General features: G+C 46.1%; 1 protein-coding gene across 1 annotated transcript in view; it reads left to right on the top strand.

The window, feature by feature from the left end:
• The window catches only part of ST3GAL3 (ST3 beta-galactoside alpha-2,3-sialyltransferase 3), a 732,784-nt gene that overhangs the window by 344,905 nt on the left and 369,451 nt on the right, over positions 1-18,428 (top strand). The window contains exons 4-5 of the mRNA XM_086953194.1: positions 2,609-2,640; positions 14,194-14,221. Coding sequence (XP_086809320.1) covers positions 2,609-2,640; positions 14,194-14,221 — 60 coding nt within the window. The remainder of the gene's footprint in view (positions 1-2,608; positions 2,641-14,193; positions 14,222-18,428) is intronic.

Raw genomic sequence — 18,428 nt, 5'->3', positions numbered from 1 at the left:
TAACCTTCATTAATCCTGAGACGTGGTGTTCCGAAGTGCACAGTGTAATTGAATGCTCGCTTGTACAATAGCTAATGCTATGTCGCCGTAATGCTGCTTTGGTGCTCAATGGTGTTCGTGGCCGGCCGCGAGGTTGTAGGCCCGTATTTGTTTGACTTTGAAGCACAATAAAGGTTTTCAAAAATAAAAAAAATAAAAAAAAAGAAGGGAGGTGGGGGCAAGCTGTGCCCGTTTAAAATTAAGGACAAATGCGGAAAAGCTTTATTTACTTTAAGCGCGCTGCGCTCCCGTTTTTTAATGGTGGACGGGTTTTGATTTAGCAGGGTGGACGGCGTCCACCCTGAAAAACCCTCGGAAATAAGTGGGGGGATGCCGTCCACCCGCGTGGTACCCCGACTCGTGCCCTGGCTGTATGTCAGGACAAGAGGCAGAAGAACATTCAGCTATGGTTATCCTCTGTTGTACGTGTATATGTATTTGGAGGTTGTGTATTTATGAATCAAGAATCAATTCTTTGGTTCATTTTATGCATCTGGAATAGATTGTTTAGTTTATTTTCTGCTGTATGTCATCACAGGAGGCCAGAAGAGCTGAATGCCACTGTTATCCACTATTGTGCGGGTGTATGTATTTATGTGGACCGTGTGTATTTATGAATCAAGAGTCAATTATTCGTTTTTTTTTAAAGTATCCAGAATCAATTCTTCAGTTTATTTCCTGCTGCATGTCATCACTAGCAACCAGGAGGGTATGTAACACTTACAACGCAACTTTTACGTCGCATTCCGTTACAACGCAGATTTTACAACGCGGGATCCATTACATCGGATGTCATTACAATGCATGGCATTACATCGCAGATGCTATTACAACGCATACTATTACATCGTAAGTATTGGTAAGTATTTAATTTTTTTTTTATTTTATTTAATATTATTTAATTGATTTAATTATTATTAATTATAAAAAAAATATTTTTTTTTGTGTTAAAATATTATAAATTAAATATATTAATTTAAGTGATTTTTTAAATAAGTATGAGTATAGGAGTATATGTTTTGGGGTACTGAGGTATAGGTTTTGGGGTGTTTGGGTATTTATAGGTTTTAGGGCAGGGTTTGGGTTTTGGGGTACAGGGGTGTTTTTAGGTTTTAGGGTAGGGTTTGGGTTTTGGGGTACAGGGGTGTTTTTAGGTTTTAGGGTAGGGTTTGGGTTTTGGGGTACAGGGGTGTTTTTAGGTTTTAGGGTAGGGTTTGGGTTTGGGGGTACAGGGGTGTTTTTTTAGGTTTTAGGGTAGGGTTTGGGTTTTGGGGTACAGGGGTGTTTTTAGGTTTTAGGGCAGGGTTTGGGTTTTGGGGTACAGGGGGTTTGGGTTTTGGGGTACAGGGGTGTTTTTAGGTTTTAGGGTAGGGTTTGGGTTTTGGGGTACAGGGGTGTTTTTAGGTTTTAGGGTAGGGTTTGGGTTTTGGGGTACAGGGGTGTTTTTAGGTTTTAGGGCAGGGTTTGGGTTTTGGGGTACAGGGGTGTTTTTAGGTTTTAGGTCAGGGTTTGGGTTTTGGGGTACAGGGGTGTTTTTAGGTTTTAGGGCAGGGTTTTGGGTTTTGGGGTACAGGGGTGTTTTTAGGTTTTAGGGCAGGGTTTGGGTTTAGGGATAATTAAATTATATTTACCATTTTACAATTAATTAAAATATATTTAATAAATTAAATTAATTATTTTACATTAATTACATTTTTTAATTACATTTATTAAATTTGATTTATTATTATTATTAATTTAATTTAATTTCATTATAAAAAATATGTACATTAAACTAATTACTTTTTTTAATTAAATTCAATTATTTACAATTTTTAATAAAATTACATTTATTAAATAGATATTATTTTATTAAATTAAATTAATGACAATTTTTAAATGTCTTTTAATTAAATTTAAAAAAAAAAATTAATTACAATAAACTAAATAACATTTTTAAAAAAAGGTATACTTACCTATACTTACGATGTAATGCCATGCGTTGTAATAGCATCTGCGATGTAATGCCATGCATTGTAATGACATCCGTTGTAATGGATCCCGCGTTGTAAAATCTGCGTTGTAACGGAATGCGTTGTAACACAACTCGTTGTACTGACACCAATCCACCAGGAGAGCTGAGTGCTATAGTTAGCCACTGTTGTACATGCGTGCGCTCCCTTTGTTTGAAGGGTGTGTTTATGATTTGAGAATCAATTCTGCTGTTTATTTTGTGGATCTAGTAAATTCTTAGCTTTATTTAATGCACCTTGAATAGATTCTTAGGTTTATTTCCTGCTTCATCTTGTTACAAGGCACCAGAAGAACTGAATGTCACAGTTATCTCCTGTTTTATGTATGTATGTGGAGAGCGCTTATTTAGGAATCTAGAAACATTTCTTTGGTGTATATTATTTATCTAGAATCAATCTTTCGGTTTATTGTATGTATCTAGAATCGATTCTTAGTTTCTTTTCCTGCTACATGTCATAACCAGGGGCAGAAGAACGGAATGACATGGCTTTCTAGTGTTGTTTGTATGTATATATGCAGACGGAGCGTATCTATGAGCCTGGAATCACATTTTCAGCTTATTTGATGTCTCTAGAATCAATTCTCCTGGTTGTTTTATGGATCTAGAATCCGCTCCTTGGTTTGTTTCCACTGCATGCATGTCATCACCAGGGCCAGAAGAGCTGAATGCCGCTGTCCTCCTCTGTTGTGCGTGTATGTATGTATGTATGTATGTATCTATGTGGAGGGTATGTGCTTATGGCTCTAGAATCCTTCCTTGAGCTTCTTTTGTGCTGCATGTCGCACCTGGGATCCAGGAGAGGTGTAGGTTGCTGGAGTTGCCCTGCACAGGTCTCAGCTCGCAGGCGGTCCGGCGATGGGATTAACCGGCTCTCTGTATCCCTCGGGGCTCCTGTTTCCACTCAGATCTGTAAGTAAATCCCTGATGTTTGAACATTTGATAGTCGGGACACCATTTGTTATTCAGAAGCACCTTCAGCGCCCTCAGAGATGACACCGGAGAGGGGCCTGTCATGGAAAATACATGATGAATCACGAGGGATGGATACTAGGGTGCGGGCGGGGCAGGGGAGTATGGGCTTGGTGTTGTGGTCACCCCTCTACTGTGCGGCCTGCGGGCGTCCTTAGGTTTTCCATCGCTATCAAAGATGGCTGCCACTGGTGCTAGCACTCGCGTACCTCTTCATGACCTTTTAAACCCTCCCTCAAAGATGGGAGTGACTTCTCCGTCCTTGACTTTTCTTGTTTCAATCTTTTGGCCTCTTTCCTTCTGCTTCTCCTTGGCGTTCTTACACTGGTTTGCCTCAAGACTTGATTGATGTGCACCAGGGCCAGTGCTTAATTTGTAAAATATGAAGTGCCAGGGCTCTGACCAGGAGGCCACTGCAGATTGCACCACCGATCACCCTTGTCATTGCTGCCAAAACAACAACTCACCATCTCTCTTGCATGTAAATGCAACAGTTCAGTTTATTCAAGGTTCACAAAGCTAAAGGAATGGCTGGGGAGGTAGGAGTTAGCAATTGCAATGTATATTGTATTCCTAAACAACCGTTGTTCTGCTCATCTCTAAATTAGATGAGCAGCACCACCATGTGGTAGATTGTTCTAAGGATGGTGTTAACAATTAGGGTCCGGTGTCGAGCACTGGAAAAAAATTAAGTGCCGGTGCTGAGCACCTGAACGCACCGGCTCAAATTAAGCACTGACCAGGACTATAAGGATATGAGTTGTCTGGGAGACAAGATGAGCTCCTGGAGTTCTGTGGTAAATTGCTAATGCTGACCCTTGCTGCAGCTTATTTTTTGGGAGAACGCTAGCCGGGGAGGGGGGAGGGCTTTAGGACCCCTACCTCTGATGGTCCCTCCATGAGGTTAGTTCCTGTGGATGATCCGCTTCTGCGGTGGAGTGGGTCGGCACACGGTGTGCCTTTGGGCGGTGCGCAGAGCAGTTGTTTGTCGCTGGTCGCAGAGTTTTTACCTCGGGTGGAGCTTCACATCTGCTCCAGACTTTGACATCCGTTGATACCTGCGTGGCCAGGTGAAGTTAGTGGGTTGTATCAGTCCATTTATCAGCGGGTTTACATCATGCAAGTCAAGCTGGTCTCCTTGATGGTTCTGTAGAGGAAGCTTTATGTAGCAGGATCGGCCTCACCGGCCCCTTCACGGACAAACCTTGTGCTCTGTGTCACACTCAGCTGGTCTGGGTGCAGGGACACGTTCATGACAGTTGGGAGTTACAGACCCCGAGCCAAACCCTCTGTGTGCAGGGAGGTGGCTTCATAGCACACTGAGCCAGTGCTTTAAATGGGTCGGTACTCACCGGTACTGAGTACCGGCACTTCTCCATTTTCTCCCCTTGAGTACCGGCACTTTTTTCTAGAAGAAAGAGAGTACCGGTACTCATGGGGATCTGACTTTAACCAAGGCAGCGCGCTCCCTTTATCCCTCAAGTTATACTACGGCAGCACCTTTCAAGCACTGCACAGAATCAATGGTGGCACTTTTGCAAGTATCTAAAGCAAACAAAATGTAGTAGGTAGCAAACAGTGTGTTCCAAGAGAAAAGTGACGTGTGCATGTTACAAAAGAGTACCAGTACTGGACAGATGACTCAGTGGGCTGTAGGCCACCGGTTCGATTTAAGGCAGGCTGAAGCAGCATGTAATCCTTAGGTGGTTGATAAAATGTATGCAGATTTCGTGCATACAACCTTGGCACGGTCAAAAAGCTAACCCCGCCCCTTGTTCCCCCTTAGCCCCGCCCTAAACTCCGCCCACTGCTCCTTTTGGTGAGTACCTGCACTTATTTTTTTCCATTTAAAGCACTGCACTGAGCACTATGTTACCTCCCTCAAAGTGACCGATGTTTGATGTGACCGCACTACTCCACATCAGGGTGTGCACAAAAAGTGTAATACATTCACTCACCCTGAAGAAGGGGTTGGAGTTCCAGGTACCACCACTAGGTGACTTCTCGTTGCACGGCGTTACATTGCATGCCATTAGTTTTGCGTTGCCACCAGCCCTCCAGGACAGTATTTGTATTTCTGGATCTACTCGCATATTTTCAGCTTTTTAATCTGGTTTTTAATCCATTGCTGGGAACTTCAGTGAATCTTGTTAAGTGGTGGTGTCCAGCACGGGTTCAGGAGGGCTGTGTCCATGCTGGATTGATGGGATAGCCACATAAAACACGTTTACATACAATGAACACGAATGAGCTTGGTGACCTGGTCGAGGTTTTCCTGAGACATGTTTAAAAGGCTACTTAAGTTAGTGGCACAATAAGTGCTGCACGCCCACCAGTGGCATTTAACTTGCATGCCCTGGATACATGTTGTACCACTTTACGAGGGGCTTACAAGTAAATTAAATGTGCCAATTCAGTGTAAGCCATTTTTATCATGTTAAAAGGAATTTCAGGTTCACATGTGTGTGTCGGTGAGGAAGGAATGGATGCCCTGTTGCTTTTTTGTGAGTGAATGTGTCCCATGTAGGTATCTCTTAATTGCTGCAGGGCTGCTTGTTTCAGTATTTTTGAGTTCACCAGTACATTTTACGTATTGTATTGTATTGTATTGTAATTGCACTTGTATAGCGCCTACTACCCCAGACGAGGCGTCAAAGCGATTTTTCAGCGAGTATCATGCTACTCCGTGACCCATAGAGGATTAGTGTTGAATTAGTATAGTGAAACATGCAAGTAAATTTTGAGTGGTGGATATGTTAGTTGTTGTTAGTTTGGATTCGGAAGGATAGAAGAAGAAAGAAGGATTTTATTTCTATAGCGCTTCTAACCCCCGATGGGGTGTTAAAGCGCTTTTTTTGGCGAATAGCACACTACTCTGGAACCCATTAAGGATTAGTGGTGAATTAGTATGGTGAAATATGAAAGTAATTTGAGTGGTGGATATTAGTCAGTTATTTGGAGTGAGAAGGATAGCGGAGTGATAGAAGGGAAAGAAAGGTTTGCATTCATATAGCGCCTGTAACCTCTGATGGGGTGTTAAAGCGCTTTTCGGGTGAGTAGCAGGCTACTCCGGGACCCATAAAGGATTAGTGTTGGAAATTAGTATCGTGAAATATGAAGTAATGTGAGTGGTGGATATTTTAGTCAGTTATTTGGAGTGAGAAGGATAGGGGAGGGATAGAAGGGAAAGAAAGGTTTGCATTCATATAGCGCCTGTAACCTCTGATAGGGTGTTAAAGTGCTTTTCTGGTGAGTAGCAGGCTACTCCGGAACCCATAAAGGATTAGTGTTGAAAATTAGTATTGTGAAATATGAAGTAATGTGAGTGGTGGATATTTTAGTCAGTTATTTGGATTGAGAAGGGTTGGGGAGGGGTAAAGAAGGAAAAAAGGTTTGCGTTTATATAGCGCTTGTAGAGCTGTTAAAACGCTTTGTTGAGGAGTAGCACGTTAATCTGGAACTCATAAAGGATTAGTGGTGAATTAGTATAGTGGAATAAGGAATTAGAGAAGTGAACATGTTAGTCTGTTATTTTGATTGAAAAAGATTGTGGAGGGATAGAAGAGTGAAGGATTTCGTTTTTTAGGTCATAGCAGTAGGCGTCTTTTGGATGAGTAAAAAGCGTTTTTGGAGGGGAAGAGTCAGAGGGAAGAGTTTAGAAAGGTTTGTTTTGGGGGATCGGTATAGTAAAAGAGGTGTCAGATGATGCAAGGAGGGGCAGAGTAGGAGAATGTCAAGAAAGGGTTATTTTGGGGAACGTATTAGTGGTATGGGTTTGGGATAAATGAGAGAGTGGGTGTAGAGAATATAATGATAGATATATAGGGTGAGAGATAGGGTAGTGAATTGGAAAGAGTAGTAGAAAAAAGTTTGAGATGAGTCAGAAAGTTGGGCTAGAAGACATATCGGGAGAAGTATAGGCTGAGAAATAGGGTAGTGCATTGGAAAAGCTAAATTAGGAGAAAGAGATAAATATATAGATTCATAAGTACATTGAAAGTATATAGATGCATAAAGGAGGTAAGTATATGCAGATTAAAGATATTGATAGAGGTACAGGATGAGTAATACATTGGATATGCTTTTTCAGGAGAAAAGTAACAGACACACAGATCCAAGTACATGGAGGTACATAGATGTACAATGGAAGCAAGTAGATGTAGACCAAAGATGATTTTTTTTTTATTATTTTTTTTTTATAACAACATAATTATTGTACATGTTTATACACAAAGATAGGCACATATCCACAGTGAAAATAAATGCTTGTATACAGAGGGACAAATACATAGGGTGGGTATGGGCAGCATTCCTGGCCCTGGTCCCGACCACTCTCGAACAGGCTCAAACAGACACTCACCCTTGTCCTCTCCACCCTTAGCTTCGACGCCCAGGCTGAGACGCCCTAAGCCTGGGCGGATCCAGCGCGTTGCCTATTGCGTCAGGGGGGACTGAGTGGCTTTGCTGACTTCATACAGTGCTCACTTTGAAGAAATCTTAAATTATGTCTTTTGGGGAAGTCTGATTTCGTTCATGTACTCACCTGGCTAGGCCGGACTTATCCGGGCTAGACATGACGCTATACTGATGGATTACATCAAGTTCACCCGGATAGACTTGGTGGAGGGCCTGCTTCACCGTCTCTGGCTGTGATCTTCGGGGATGGCGAGTGGCTTTCTTCTAGATGTGTTGTGTTTGATGGTGAAGGTAGGTTGATTTCTTGTGTGGGAGCCGGGTGGCGAGGGACATTCCCTAGAGTGTTTGGATTTTGTTGGCATCAGTGTCAGATATCATTGCAGTCTTTGGTGGGTCGTGGTTTGTGGGGCTGGGGTCTGCAGCTTAGCCCTTGTCTGGCTGTATTGCAAGAACTGTCCGAGTGTACACATCTTGTTTGGTGTGATCCATTGATTGGCTAGCTGCACAGATAGTTTAATTTCTTTTAGAGGGACTGATCTGTTTTCTAGATTTCTCTAGAATTTAGAGCTCAGTTTTCTGTCACTAAGGCCTCAGTGGATGTGCCAACCCAGGACAGAAGAGCAGGTGGACTGCAACCGACCTTCAACCCACTAAGCAATGTTTGAGGGAGATGAGTTTCCGGCAGCGATCCAACCCAGAAGACATCACAGGGATCGTTAGTGGATCCCCAAACCCTCTTTTATTAAGGAGGAACACCCTCAAGAACACGAGGAAATGAGGGAAATATTTTAAGGATTTATTTTAAAATCAGACTTGTTTCCTAGTGCACAAAATAGGACTTATAAGCACAATAAAACCAAAGAGATTGGTAGCAACAATGTTTGCTAACAGAATGAATAAAAAGAAAAACTCCATCATATTTCTGTAGACTTTTATATCACTCCTTCCCTCAATCTGCCACTTCTAGGCACTAAGGGCCGTATGTATCAAAGGGTTTTACCCATTCTGTGTCTATGGGAAAATGTGTTCATACATATGGCCCTAAGGCCTAAGCTAATTCTATCGCAGCAGAAAATAACCAACTTCGAGTTTCAAAGCGGTGTCACACCCATATAGCTGTCTGGACAATAAGGCACCTGTTCAGTGCAATAGCAGGTCCTGCAGGTCTTCTCCAGCCAGCTGCTCCTTGTCCCCGGGTAGCCTTTGATTCGAATCGGTGATAGGATTCTGTTGGCCTTTCCCATTGTCATCTGGTTTCAAGATTCCTCACGTCTTGTGCTCAGCTTTTGTATCCTTATTTCTTTATTGTTAAATCTCTCTGAATAAACAATTAGCAGAGAGTGACCCGATGACCTCTTACTTATTTCCATTCTGCAGACTTCTTTTCAACATTAATAATAAACGAAAAAGTACTTGTACATTTTCTAGGAACTCTACAGAAATCAATTACAATCGATGAAAAACAGAACAGTCAGCTTGGGATAAAATACTGCAAATATGTTCAAGCAACCTTGATTACCACACTCTTTAGAGAAATTACATAAACGAACTGTGCACGCTCTGCTGATCATGTGATCACTTTGATTGATTGGCAATTAACATCTGTTATTCAGCGCCTTGAGACCCTAGCTTGGGTGATACGTGCGCTTTATAAATACACGTTATGTTATATTATGTTATGTTAGCAATGAAGGAAGGGAGTTAGTAACTAGAAGAGTTCCTAGACGAGGAAAGTCATAATAATCATGAAAGGGGGGTTGAATTGGAACTTTGAACCATGCTATCTCTTTGAGTGCCTAGAGGCACACCGTCTATGCAGTGTGCACTACACCAGCTATCTATCAGGTGGTTTTGTTTGGGTGGGGTGACTCTGTGATGGAGACTGCTGGTGATGGGACGGCGGTCTGTTCAGTTTTCAGCTGAGATACAATACTGAGCACAATCAGGTTTTAATCTAGTGCTATGAAGCTCCAAAGCTTAGTTGCAGCTGTGCCCCATACCTCCCGCACGTTTTCCCTTTAAATCTCATCATTCTTTTCCTCCTGATTTTCTATGATACCAGAAAAGGCCCAGGTGCCAGCTGTGAATTCCTAAAGTGGAAGGCTGTCTGGTTGGTGGCTCTTTATAAGGGCGGACACTGCCTTCTTCCTGCGTCCCTGGCAGACCAGGTCTGCTCATTCTTGCACCTTCGTGTTTGAATTAAGCCTGGGCAGAGTATGCAGAGTTTTACTCTGCGGAAATCCTCGAAGTGCCAGAAAAACTCCGCCACGCTCCGCGCAGTTCCGCCAGCAGCAGAGTCTGGCGCTGCTCGCACTGATATTTTAGCGCCAGGAGTTTGTCCCACACTTTAAAGTCAGCGCAAACGGCAGTACGCATCTCGCCAGAAGATGCTGATGTCGTCTGCCGGCTCTAGTAGACATTCTACTCGAGCCGTAGCTTTCACAACGCAAATGGCAGATTTCTCAACGCGAGCGGCCCCGAGCTGCCCCCACTGCCCGCGATGAGAGATCTCTCCGGGAGGAGGTCTAGTACGTGATTTTTTTCTCGCAAGCGCTTGTGAACTTACTGATGGCGAGCCGTTTGAGACAAAAAACTCTGCTCCGCGTCACTTTGCTGAGTTTTTTGGAACTCCGTGCGGAGTGGGCAAAACTCAGTGAACTCCCCCAGTGAAGGCAGCTCTAGTTAGAATCCATGGAGCAGCGCGCAGCTGAAACCTGTCTTTCACTGAGTGAGCAAACATCCATGTGTGAACGCTGATATCATATAGTGCATGCTGACCTTGCGAGGTGGGGATGTGGCAAATTGTATTTCATTACAAGACCGGAGGCTACCATTATGCATAAAAAAATTAAAAAAAAACAAACAAAAAAAAAACCTCACAAAATCACCCTCAGAGCAGATTACATTCCCGGTTCCTTGAATCTCAGAGCGGACTGGAATTCACGTTTCCTTCACGATTCCAGCGATTGGATGCTAAATCCCAATTTCTTTCATCTAATTCAGAAACTTTGGGGTCCAATCCTATTGGATCTACTGGCCAGCCGATTGACGAACCAAGTTCCGAATTACTTCAGCTGGAGACCAGACCCGAACGCCTCGGGAGTAGATGCCTTTCTCCAACCTTGGACGAAGGGTTGCTACGCCTTTCCTCCCTTCTCTATGATTCAGAGACTTTTGTGGAAAGTGAGACTCGAATCATGCAACGTAATTCTAGTGACTCCTTTTTGGAAATCCCAAGTATGGTTCCCCGGTGTAATGGAACTGGCGTTAGATTTTCCATGGTTAATCCCTTCATGTCCGGGCCTACTTCAAGGTCCAGACGGAGAAGAACACCCTTTAGTCTTGGAGGGGAAAATGAACCTTCTTGTTTGGAGGATATCAGGGATTCTGGAAGATATTCTGAACTTTCGGGAGAAGCTAAAAGCTTACTGGAAGAATCATGGGCCCCTGGGACCAGAAAGAGATACAGAGGAATATGGAACAAATGGTCTGGTTGGTGCCTTGAAAGGTATCTGGATCCCGTTCAATGTCCTTTACAATATGTAGCTAATTACCTCGCTCATCTTTTTGAGTCAGGTCTTTCTTTTAGAACCATCAATTGTTACAGGTCAGCTATCTCTTCAGGTCATTGTTTGATTAATAACCTTGCTATCGGTAGTAATCCACTAATCAAAAGGGTCATGAAGGGCATTAGACTTAGGAGACCTCCTAGAGCTCGCTATGAATCTCTTTGGGATGTTAATCTTATTTTTAACCTTTTCATGTCCTGGCCTGTTAATCAGTTACTTTCCCTTAAGAGAATTTCAATGAAATTAGCAACCCTATTGTGTTTAATATCCTTCAGGAGGGTGTTTGATATTAAAGCTCTTGATCTTTCCTACAGATTTTATTCTTCTGAAGTTGTTCATTTCGATATTTGGAAAAGAACGAAAACAATGTCAGAATCTATCTTCTATCCCTTCTTTCATGAATGTGAAAAATTATGTGTTGTTAATTGCATGAAGTGTTATGAGGTTGTTTAACCACCAATGCAGGTCTTCCCGAGCGTCTTCTGAAAGGGGAAGGGAGTCTTCGTACCAGAGACCCTTCCTCAAGCCTTGAGCTTTCAATCTCTGCAAGCCCCTGTAATGAAGTGGGCCCGGAGAAATTGCCTGTATAGAAGATGAAAGGAGACCCAAAACCCTTGCAAGGTCTTTGAGTCGGATAATATCTTTTGAAAGGACGTAGGAGACGTGTTTCCTGATCTTGGTAACCTTCTGATGGGGAAGGATCAGGTTGGATAGAATAGTATTGACCTTGAAACCCAAGAATTCTATTTCTTGAATTGGGGTTAAAATAGATTTTTTCAAATTTATGATAAAACCCAAGTCTCGAAGGAGGGTCATAGTGATATCTAAATGTTTTAAAATTTCTGTCTTGTCCTGAGACATGATGAGGATATCGTCTAAATAAATTATAAGACGAATCCCCCTTTCCCTTAGGTAACTGACCACCGGACGAAGAACCTTGGTGAAACACCAAGGGGCTGAAGATAAACCGAAGGGAAGACATTGGAATTGGTAGAGAGTTCCTTTCCAAGTAAATCGGAGATATTTGCGAGAATCCTCGTGCATGGGAATAGTGAAATAGGCATCTTTTAGATCCAATTTCACTAGCCAGTCTTTGTTCTGAAGAATGTCCCTCAAAAGATGGATACCCTCCATCTTGAAATGTCTGTAGATTAGAAAATTGTTTAAATTTTTTAAATTTATAACAGGTCGCCAACCCTTGTCTTTCTTTTTGACTAGAAAGATAGAACTTAGAAAACTTTTTGTTAACTCTGACAGTGGAATTTTTACAATAGCCCCTTTCTCTAACATTTGGGAGATCTCTGTCTCTATTAACTTCGAATTTTCCTCGTCTAAAACAAGTTCTCTGGGAGCTCTTTCCTGAAAGGGTCTTTCCCAAAATTCTATTTTGAATCCCACAACAGTTTCTAAAACCCATGGATCTTGAGTGACTCGAAGCCAATTCTTTTTTTAAATTTTTTTATGCATAATGTTAGCCTCCGTATGTCTTTAATGAAATCAAGATTCTCTCTTCATGTTAATTGGAGAATCGACATTTCCCAATGGGGGTCCTTCCTATGTGCTTGAGACCCACCTTGCATTCATTGAGTTGGCCCGCCACCTGATTGTCTTAATTAGTTATTTACTAAATGTCTGACTTGAGGGCTCAAATAGACATCCGCTGTTGCAGGGGAAAATGTCTGGTAACTCTCCCCTTGTTTGTTTGGAAAATCGGAGGAGTACTCTGCTCCATAATCGAGACCACATCTCCTGGGCCTGGCAGCCCATTGCATGCAGACTTGAGCGAGAAGCAAAGGGCTGTACTCCTTGAACTCCCTCTTGTGCCCTCTCTCCTCTTTGGATTTCTCACTTTGCAGGTTAGGGTAGTGCCCTCTGCAGAATGGCCCTGTGACTACTTCAGTGCAGCCCTTGGGGCCCTCTGTGGTTTAGCCCTTTGGGGCCTTCTCTGGTGCAGCCCTGTGACCCTGCTGTACTACAGCCCTTGGGCCCTCTGTGATGCAGCCCTTGGGCCCTCTGTGATGCAGCCCTTGGGGCTCTCTGTGGTGCAGCCTTGTGGCCCACTGTGGTACAGCCCTGTGGCCCCCGCTGTGGTGCAGCCCTGTGGCCCCCGCTGTGGTGCAGCCCTGTGGCCCCCGCTGTGGTGCAGCCCTGTGGCCCCCGCTGTGGTACAGCCCTGTGGTCCCCGCTGCAGCCCTGTGATCCTGCTGTGCTGCAGCCCTGTGACCCTGCTGTGGTACATCCCATGACCCCGCTGTGGTGCAGCCCTATGACCCCGCTGTGGTGCAGCCCTATGACCCGGCTGTGGTGCAGCCCTGTGGCCCCCGCTGTGGTACTGCCCTGTGGCCCCCGCTGTGGTACTGCCCTGTGGTCCCCCCTGCAGCCCTGTGATCCTGCTGTGCTGCAGCCCTGTGACCCTGCTGTGGTACATCCCATGACCCCGCTGTGGTGCAGCCCTATGGCCCGCTGTGGTGCAGCCCTATGACCCTGCTGTGGTGCAGCCTTATGACCCCGCTGTGGTGCAGCCCTGTGGCCCCCTCTGTGGTACAGCCCTGTGGTCCCCGCTGCAGCCCTGTGACCCTGCTGTGGTACATCCCATGACCACGCTGTGGTGCAGCCCTATGACCCCGCTGTGGTGCAGCCCTGTGGCCCCCTCTGTGGTACAGCCCTGTGGTCCCCGCTGCAGCCCTGTGACCCTGCTGTGGTATATCCCATGACCCCGCTGAGGTGCAGCCCTATGACCCCGCTGTGGTGCAGCCCTATGACCCCGCTGTGGTGCAGCCCTATGACCCCGCTGTGGTGCAGCCCTATGACCCTGCTGTGGTGCAGCCCTATGACCCCGCTGTGGTGCAGCCCTATGGCCCTAGGGGTGCAGCCCTGTGGCCCTACTGGGGTGCAGCCTTGTGTCTTAATGTAACAACTAGAGATAAATAGCTGTCCTCCTTACACTCTCTTGCAGTGGCAGACGTCTGCTGGCCCCAAGGAAGGGCAGTCGCCCCCCGCAAGGCCCTGCTGCACCCCAGCTTCTCATGCTAGCCCCAACCTGTCTGTACAGGTTTTCCACCTCGGCTCAGGACGGTGCGCATGCGTGCACGTGCGTGTCACTGTGTGTGGCTTCGGTTACTGTTCCACACAAAACGTGTGTGCAATATTTATGAGCCCCCTCTTTGGTTACCTCCAAGTGCACAGTCAGCGCCGGCTCCTTTTTGGCTGATCAGTTTTTTGTACAAAATGGATTAAGGCCTCAGACAAACTGCTGGCACAGATGAGGTGTGCTGATTGGCAAGGATACCCGAGCCAGCTGCTCGGTGTGTGGTGGCACATGAGGCTGCCTGACGTCACGGACCTCTGCACCCACTCCTGGCCCTGTGAGGGGTAAAAGGCCTGTCCCTCTGGGTAGGTGCACCGTGTCTGGCTAGGTGTATCCCACAGCTGGCCCACGTGAGTGCTGAGAGATCTGTCACTAGAATAAACATTGGTGTTCACTGGACAGATGTCACCCACACCAGCGTTCCCCTGTATCACCTGATCTAATGCACCGTCCCTGAAGCTAGGCCTTGTGAGCACCGAGAGGACTGGTTATAGGGAGGAGAGGACAGTGTTCACCTGTAGCACCTGATCTAATGCACCATCCCCGAAGCTAGTCCTTGTGAGCACCGAGAGGTCTGGTTAAAGGGCGGAGAGGACAGTGTTCACCTGTATCACCTGATCTAATGCACCATCCCTGAAGCTAGTCCTTGTGAGCACCGAGAGGTCTGGGTAAAGGGCGGAGAGGACAGTGTTCACCTGTAGCACCTGATCTAATGCACCATTCCTGAAGCTAGGCCTTGTGAGCACCGAGAGGTCTGGTTAAAGGGCGGAGAGGACAGTGTTCACCTGTATCACCTGATCTAATGCACCATCCCTGAAGCTAGTCCTTGTGAGCACCGAGAGGTCTGGGTAAAGGGCGGAGAGGACAGTGTTCACCTGTAGCACCTGATCTAATGCACCATTCCTAAAGCTAGGCCTTGTGAGCACCGAGAGGACTGGTTATAGGGAGGAGAGGACAGTGTTCACCTGTAGCACCTGATCTAATGCACCATCACTGAAGCTAGGCCTTGTGAGCACAGAGAGGACTGGTTATAGGGAGGAGAGGACAGTGTTCACCTGTAGCACCTGATCTAATGCACCATCCCCGAAGCTAGGCCTTGTGAGCACAAGAGGTCTGGTTAAAGGGCGGAGAGGACAGTGTTCCCCTGTATCACCTGATCTAATGCACCGTCCCTGAAGCTAGGCCTTGTGAGCACCGAGAGGTCTGGTTATGGGGCGGCGAGGACAGTGTTCACCTGTAGCACCTGATCTAATGCACCGTCCCTGAAGCTAGTCCTTAAGAGCACAGAGAGGACCGGTTAAAGGGCGGAGAGGACAGTGTTCACCTGTAGCACCTGATGTAATGCACCATCCCTGAAGCTAGTCCTTGTGAGCACCGAGAGGTCTGGTTAAAGGGCGGAGAGGACAGTGTTCACCTGTAGCACCTGATCTAACGCACCATCCCGAAGCTAGGCCTTTTGAGCACCGAGAAGACTGGTTAAAGGGAGGAGAGGACAGCGTTCACCTGTAGCACCTGATCTAATGCACCATCCCCGAAGCTAGGCCTTGTGAGCACCGAGAGGACTGGTTATAGGGAGGAGAGGACAGTGTTCACCTGTAGCACCTGATCTAATGCACCATTCCTGAAGCTAGGCCTTGTGAGCACCGAGAGGACTGGTTATAGGGAGGAGAGGACAGTGTTCACCTGTAGCACCTGATCTAATGCACCATCCCCGAAGCTAGGCCTTGTGAGCACCGAGAGGACTGGTTAAAGGGCGGAGAGGACAGTGTTCACCTGTAGCACCTGATCTAATGCACCATCCCTGAAGCTAGTCCTGGTGAGCACCGAGAGGTCTGGTTAAAGGGCGGAGAGGACAGTGTTCACCTGTAGCACCTGATCTAATGCACCGTCCCCGAAGCTAGGCCTTGTGAGCACAGAGAGGTCTGGTTAAATGGCGGAGAGGACAGTGTTCACCTGATCTAATGCACCATCCCCGAAGCTAGGCCTTGTGAACACAGAGAGGTCTGGTTATAGGGCATGAAGGAAGTGACCCGATTAGGGCCACCCGTGTCACCAATGACCACCTCTCAGCCGTCCATGCCAAATGAAGAGTCAGAGAAACAGTAGAGAATATACACCAATAATCATTTATTGTACACTCTCAGAGCGGGCCCGTCTGTACAGTCTCAAGAGTGTTACAAAGGGAAGTGAGAAACAGTAAGCATAAAGATTCATTGTATGCATTGCACGGTCAACTAATAACACGCCCACAATGGAATTTTCCAAACAGATGTAGAGAAACAACTAAAATAAAAAAAAACTTCTACTCTCCTATCTTGCACAGCTCAGAACACTTTCAAGGCCGTCCCACCCTGGATTGCTATCAAACTGCCAGACAGGTGGGAGAGGGCCTTTACTGAGAGAAAGCTATGCTCTGGCACGCTCGTTACAGAAACTAAACTTAGCAAGAGCGATTTCGCGGAATCAAACATGATCAGTTTTGAATATTACATAAAATGGCGCAAAAGAGCGAAAATGGCGTAGCGAATGCTAACTTATGCATGGCACTAAAGAGCATTAATGAGCATAATCTAACAGGCGTAGAGGACATCGTTCACCTGTATCACCTGATCTAATGCACCATCACCGAAGTTAGTCCCTATGAGCACCAAGAGGTCTGGTTATAGGGCGGAGAGGACAGTGTTCACCTGTAGCACCTGATCTAATGCACCATCCCTGAAGCTAATCCTTGTGAGCACCGAGAGGTCTGGTTATAGGGAGGAGAGGAGAGTGTTCACCTGTATCACCTGATCTAATGCACCATCCCCGAAGCTAGGCCTTGTGAGCACTGAAAGGTCTGGTCAAAAATCGGCCAGGACCCACTAAAAAAAGTGGCCCACATTTGCGGATTGCCTTTTGCAAAACACTACTTTGGCAAAGTTTTATGAAAGGAAGGCAGATGAATGTTTTCTTAACTTCACTTAGATTAAAAAAATGCATGGATTAGTTCACAATGGTGAACCACAACTGAATACAAGTGAGACCGCTTCTGTTCAGGCTCCCTGCTCGATCTGCATACATTATTGGGCTGGCCCAGCGAGAGAAAGGGAGTGACACCTCCGCCCGTCAGTAAAACGGGGGTAACAGAGGCTCCTCTGCCTCCAGAAAGGCCACACAGGCATCCACTGGGCCGCTGGCGGCATCTGAACAGCCCAGACACCACCCAAATCGGCCCCCAGGCTGCCCAAAAAGAGGCCCTAAGCTGGAACTAGGATACCTGGTCAGGTAGGATCCCGAAAGGCCTGACACTAAGAGTTAGACGTTTGTCACACTTGTTCCTCTGCACTTCATTCAATAGTGCAAAGATGGCTCAGTGGCTAGTGTGCCAGCAGCTGAGATCTGTGCACAGCTCACAGACACAAGCCCGATGTGATCCCCCAGAAGCCATCTCTTGAGCTGGTTAGTAATGCACCTGCTATTATAATAGGAGTCTGCGTGTGCTCCAGTACTAGGGAGTATTGTTACTGTCACGCGAGGCTTGGGGCCTCCCACCCGACAGCAGCCAGGCTCATAAAGCGGCTCCTTCCAAGCAGGTGCCTCGAGTGAATGGAGCAAAACCAAAGGGGATGATGGACAGAGTGTTGACCATTGCAAGTACTCACCCCCAGTCAAGTGATCTGGGTTTAACCCATCCTCATTATTTAGCTCACTCCGCTACCCCAGTTCAGACATGGTCATATGCAAATCAGTCTGACCATGTGCCTCAAGGGAACAGTCCAGCCCGAACTGCCAAGCCATGCCTTCCCTGGACCGGAAACAAGCTTCCTAGGACCAGTTTCTGGCATTTCAGCCGTCTTCAGCCAGGCTTGCTTGAATCCAGTGGCAAAGTGAGCAAGGGACTCACATCTGAGCATACCCTGCCAACTTATGGCGAACAAAGCGGTACAAAAGGGATGGTGATGGGCGGAGCATCTGAACCAATCAAACACTCACACCCAGTCAACAGATCTGGGTTTAATCCATCACCGTTCTTTAGCCCACTCTGCCACCCCAGTTCAGACATGGCCATATGCAAATCAGTCTGACCCTGTGCCTCTTGGGTACAGTCCAGCCCGAACTACCAAGCCATGTTTTCCCTGGACCGTAAACAAGCATCCTGGGATGGGTTTCTGGCTAATCAGCCAGGCTAGCTTGAATCCAGTGACAAAGTGAGCAAGGGACCTACGTCTGGTCATACCCTGCCAACTTAGGGCGAACAAAGCAAAACCAAAGGGGCTGATGGACAGAGTGTTGAACATTGCAAGCACTCACCCCAGTCAAGTGATCTGGGTTTAACCCATCATCATTATTTACC

Source organism: Lissotriton vulgaris, chromosome 1_2, assembly GCF_964263255.1.
Source record: "Lissotriton vulgaris chromosome 1_2, aLisVul1.2, whole genome shotgun sequence".
In the NCBI taxonomy this organism is placed as follows: Eukaryota; Metazoa; Chordata; class Amphibia; order Caudata; family Salamandridae; genus Lissotriton; species Lissotriton vulgaris.
The sequence above is the reverse complement of the archived record's forward strand: the minus strand, read 5'-3'. Positions and strand labels throughout refer to the sequence as shown.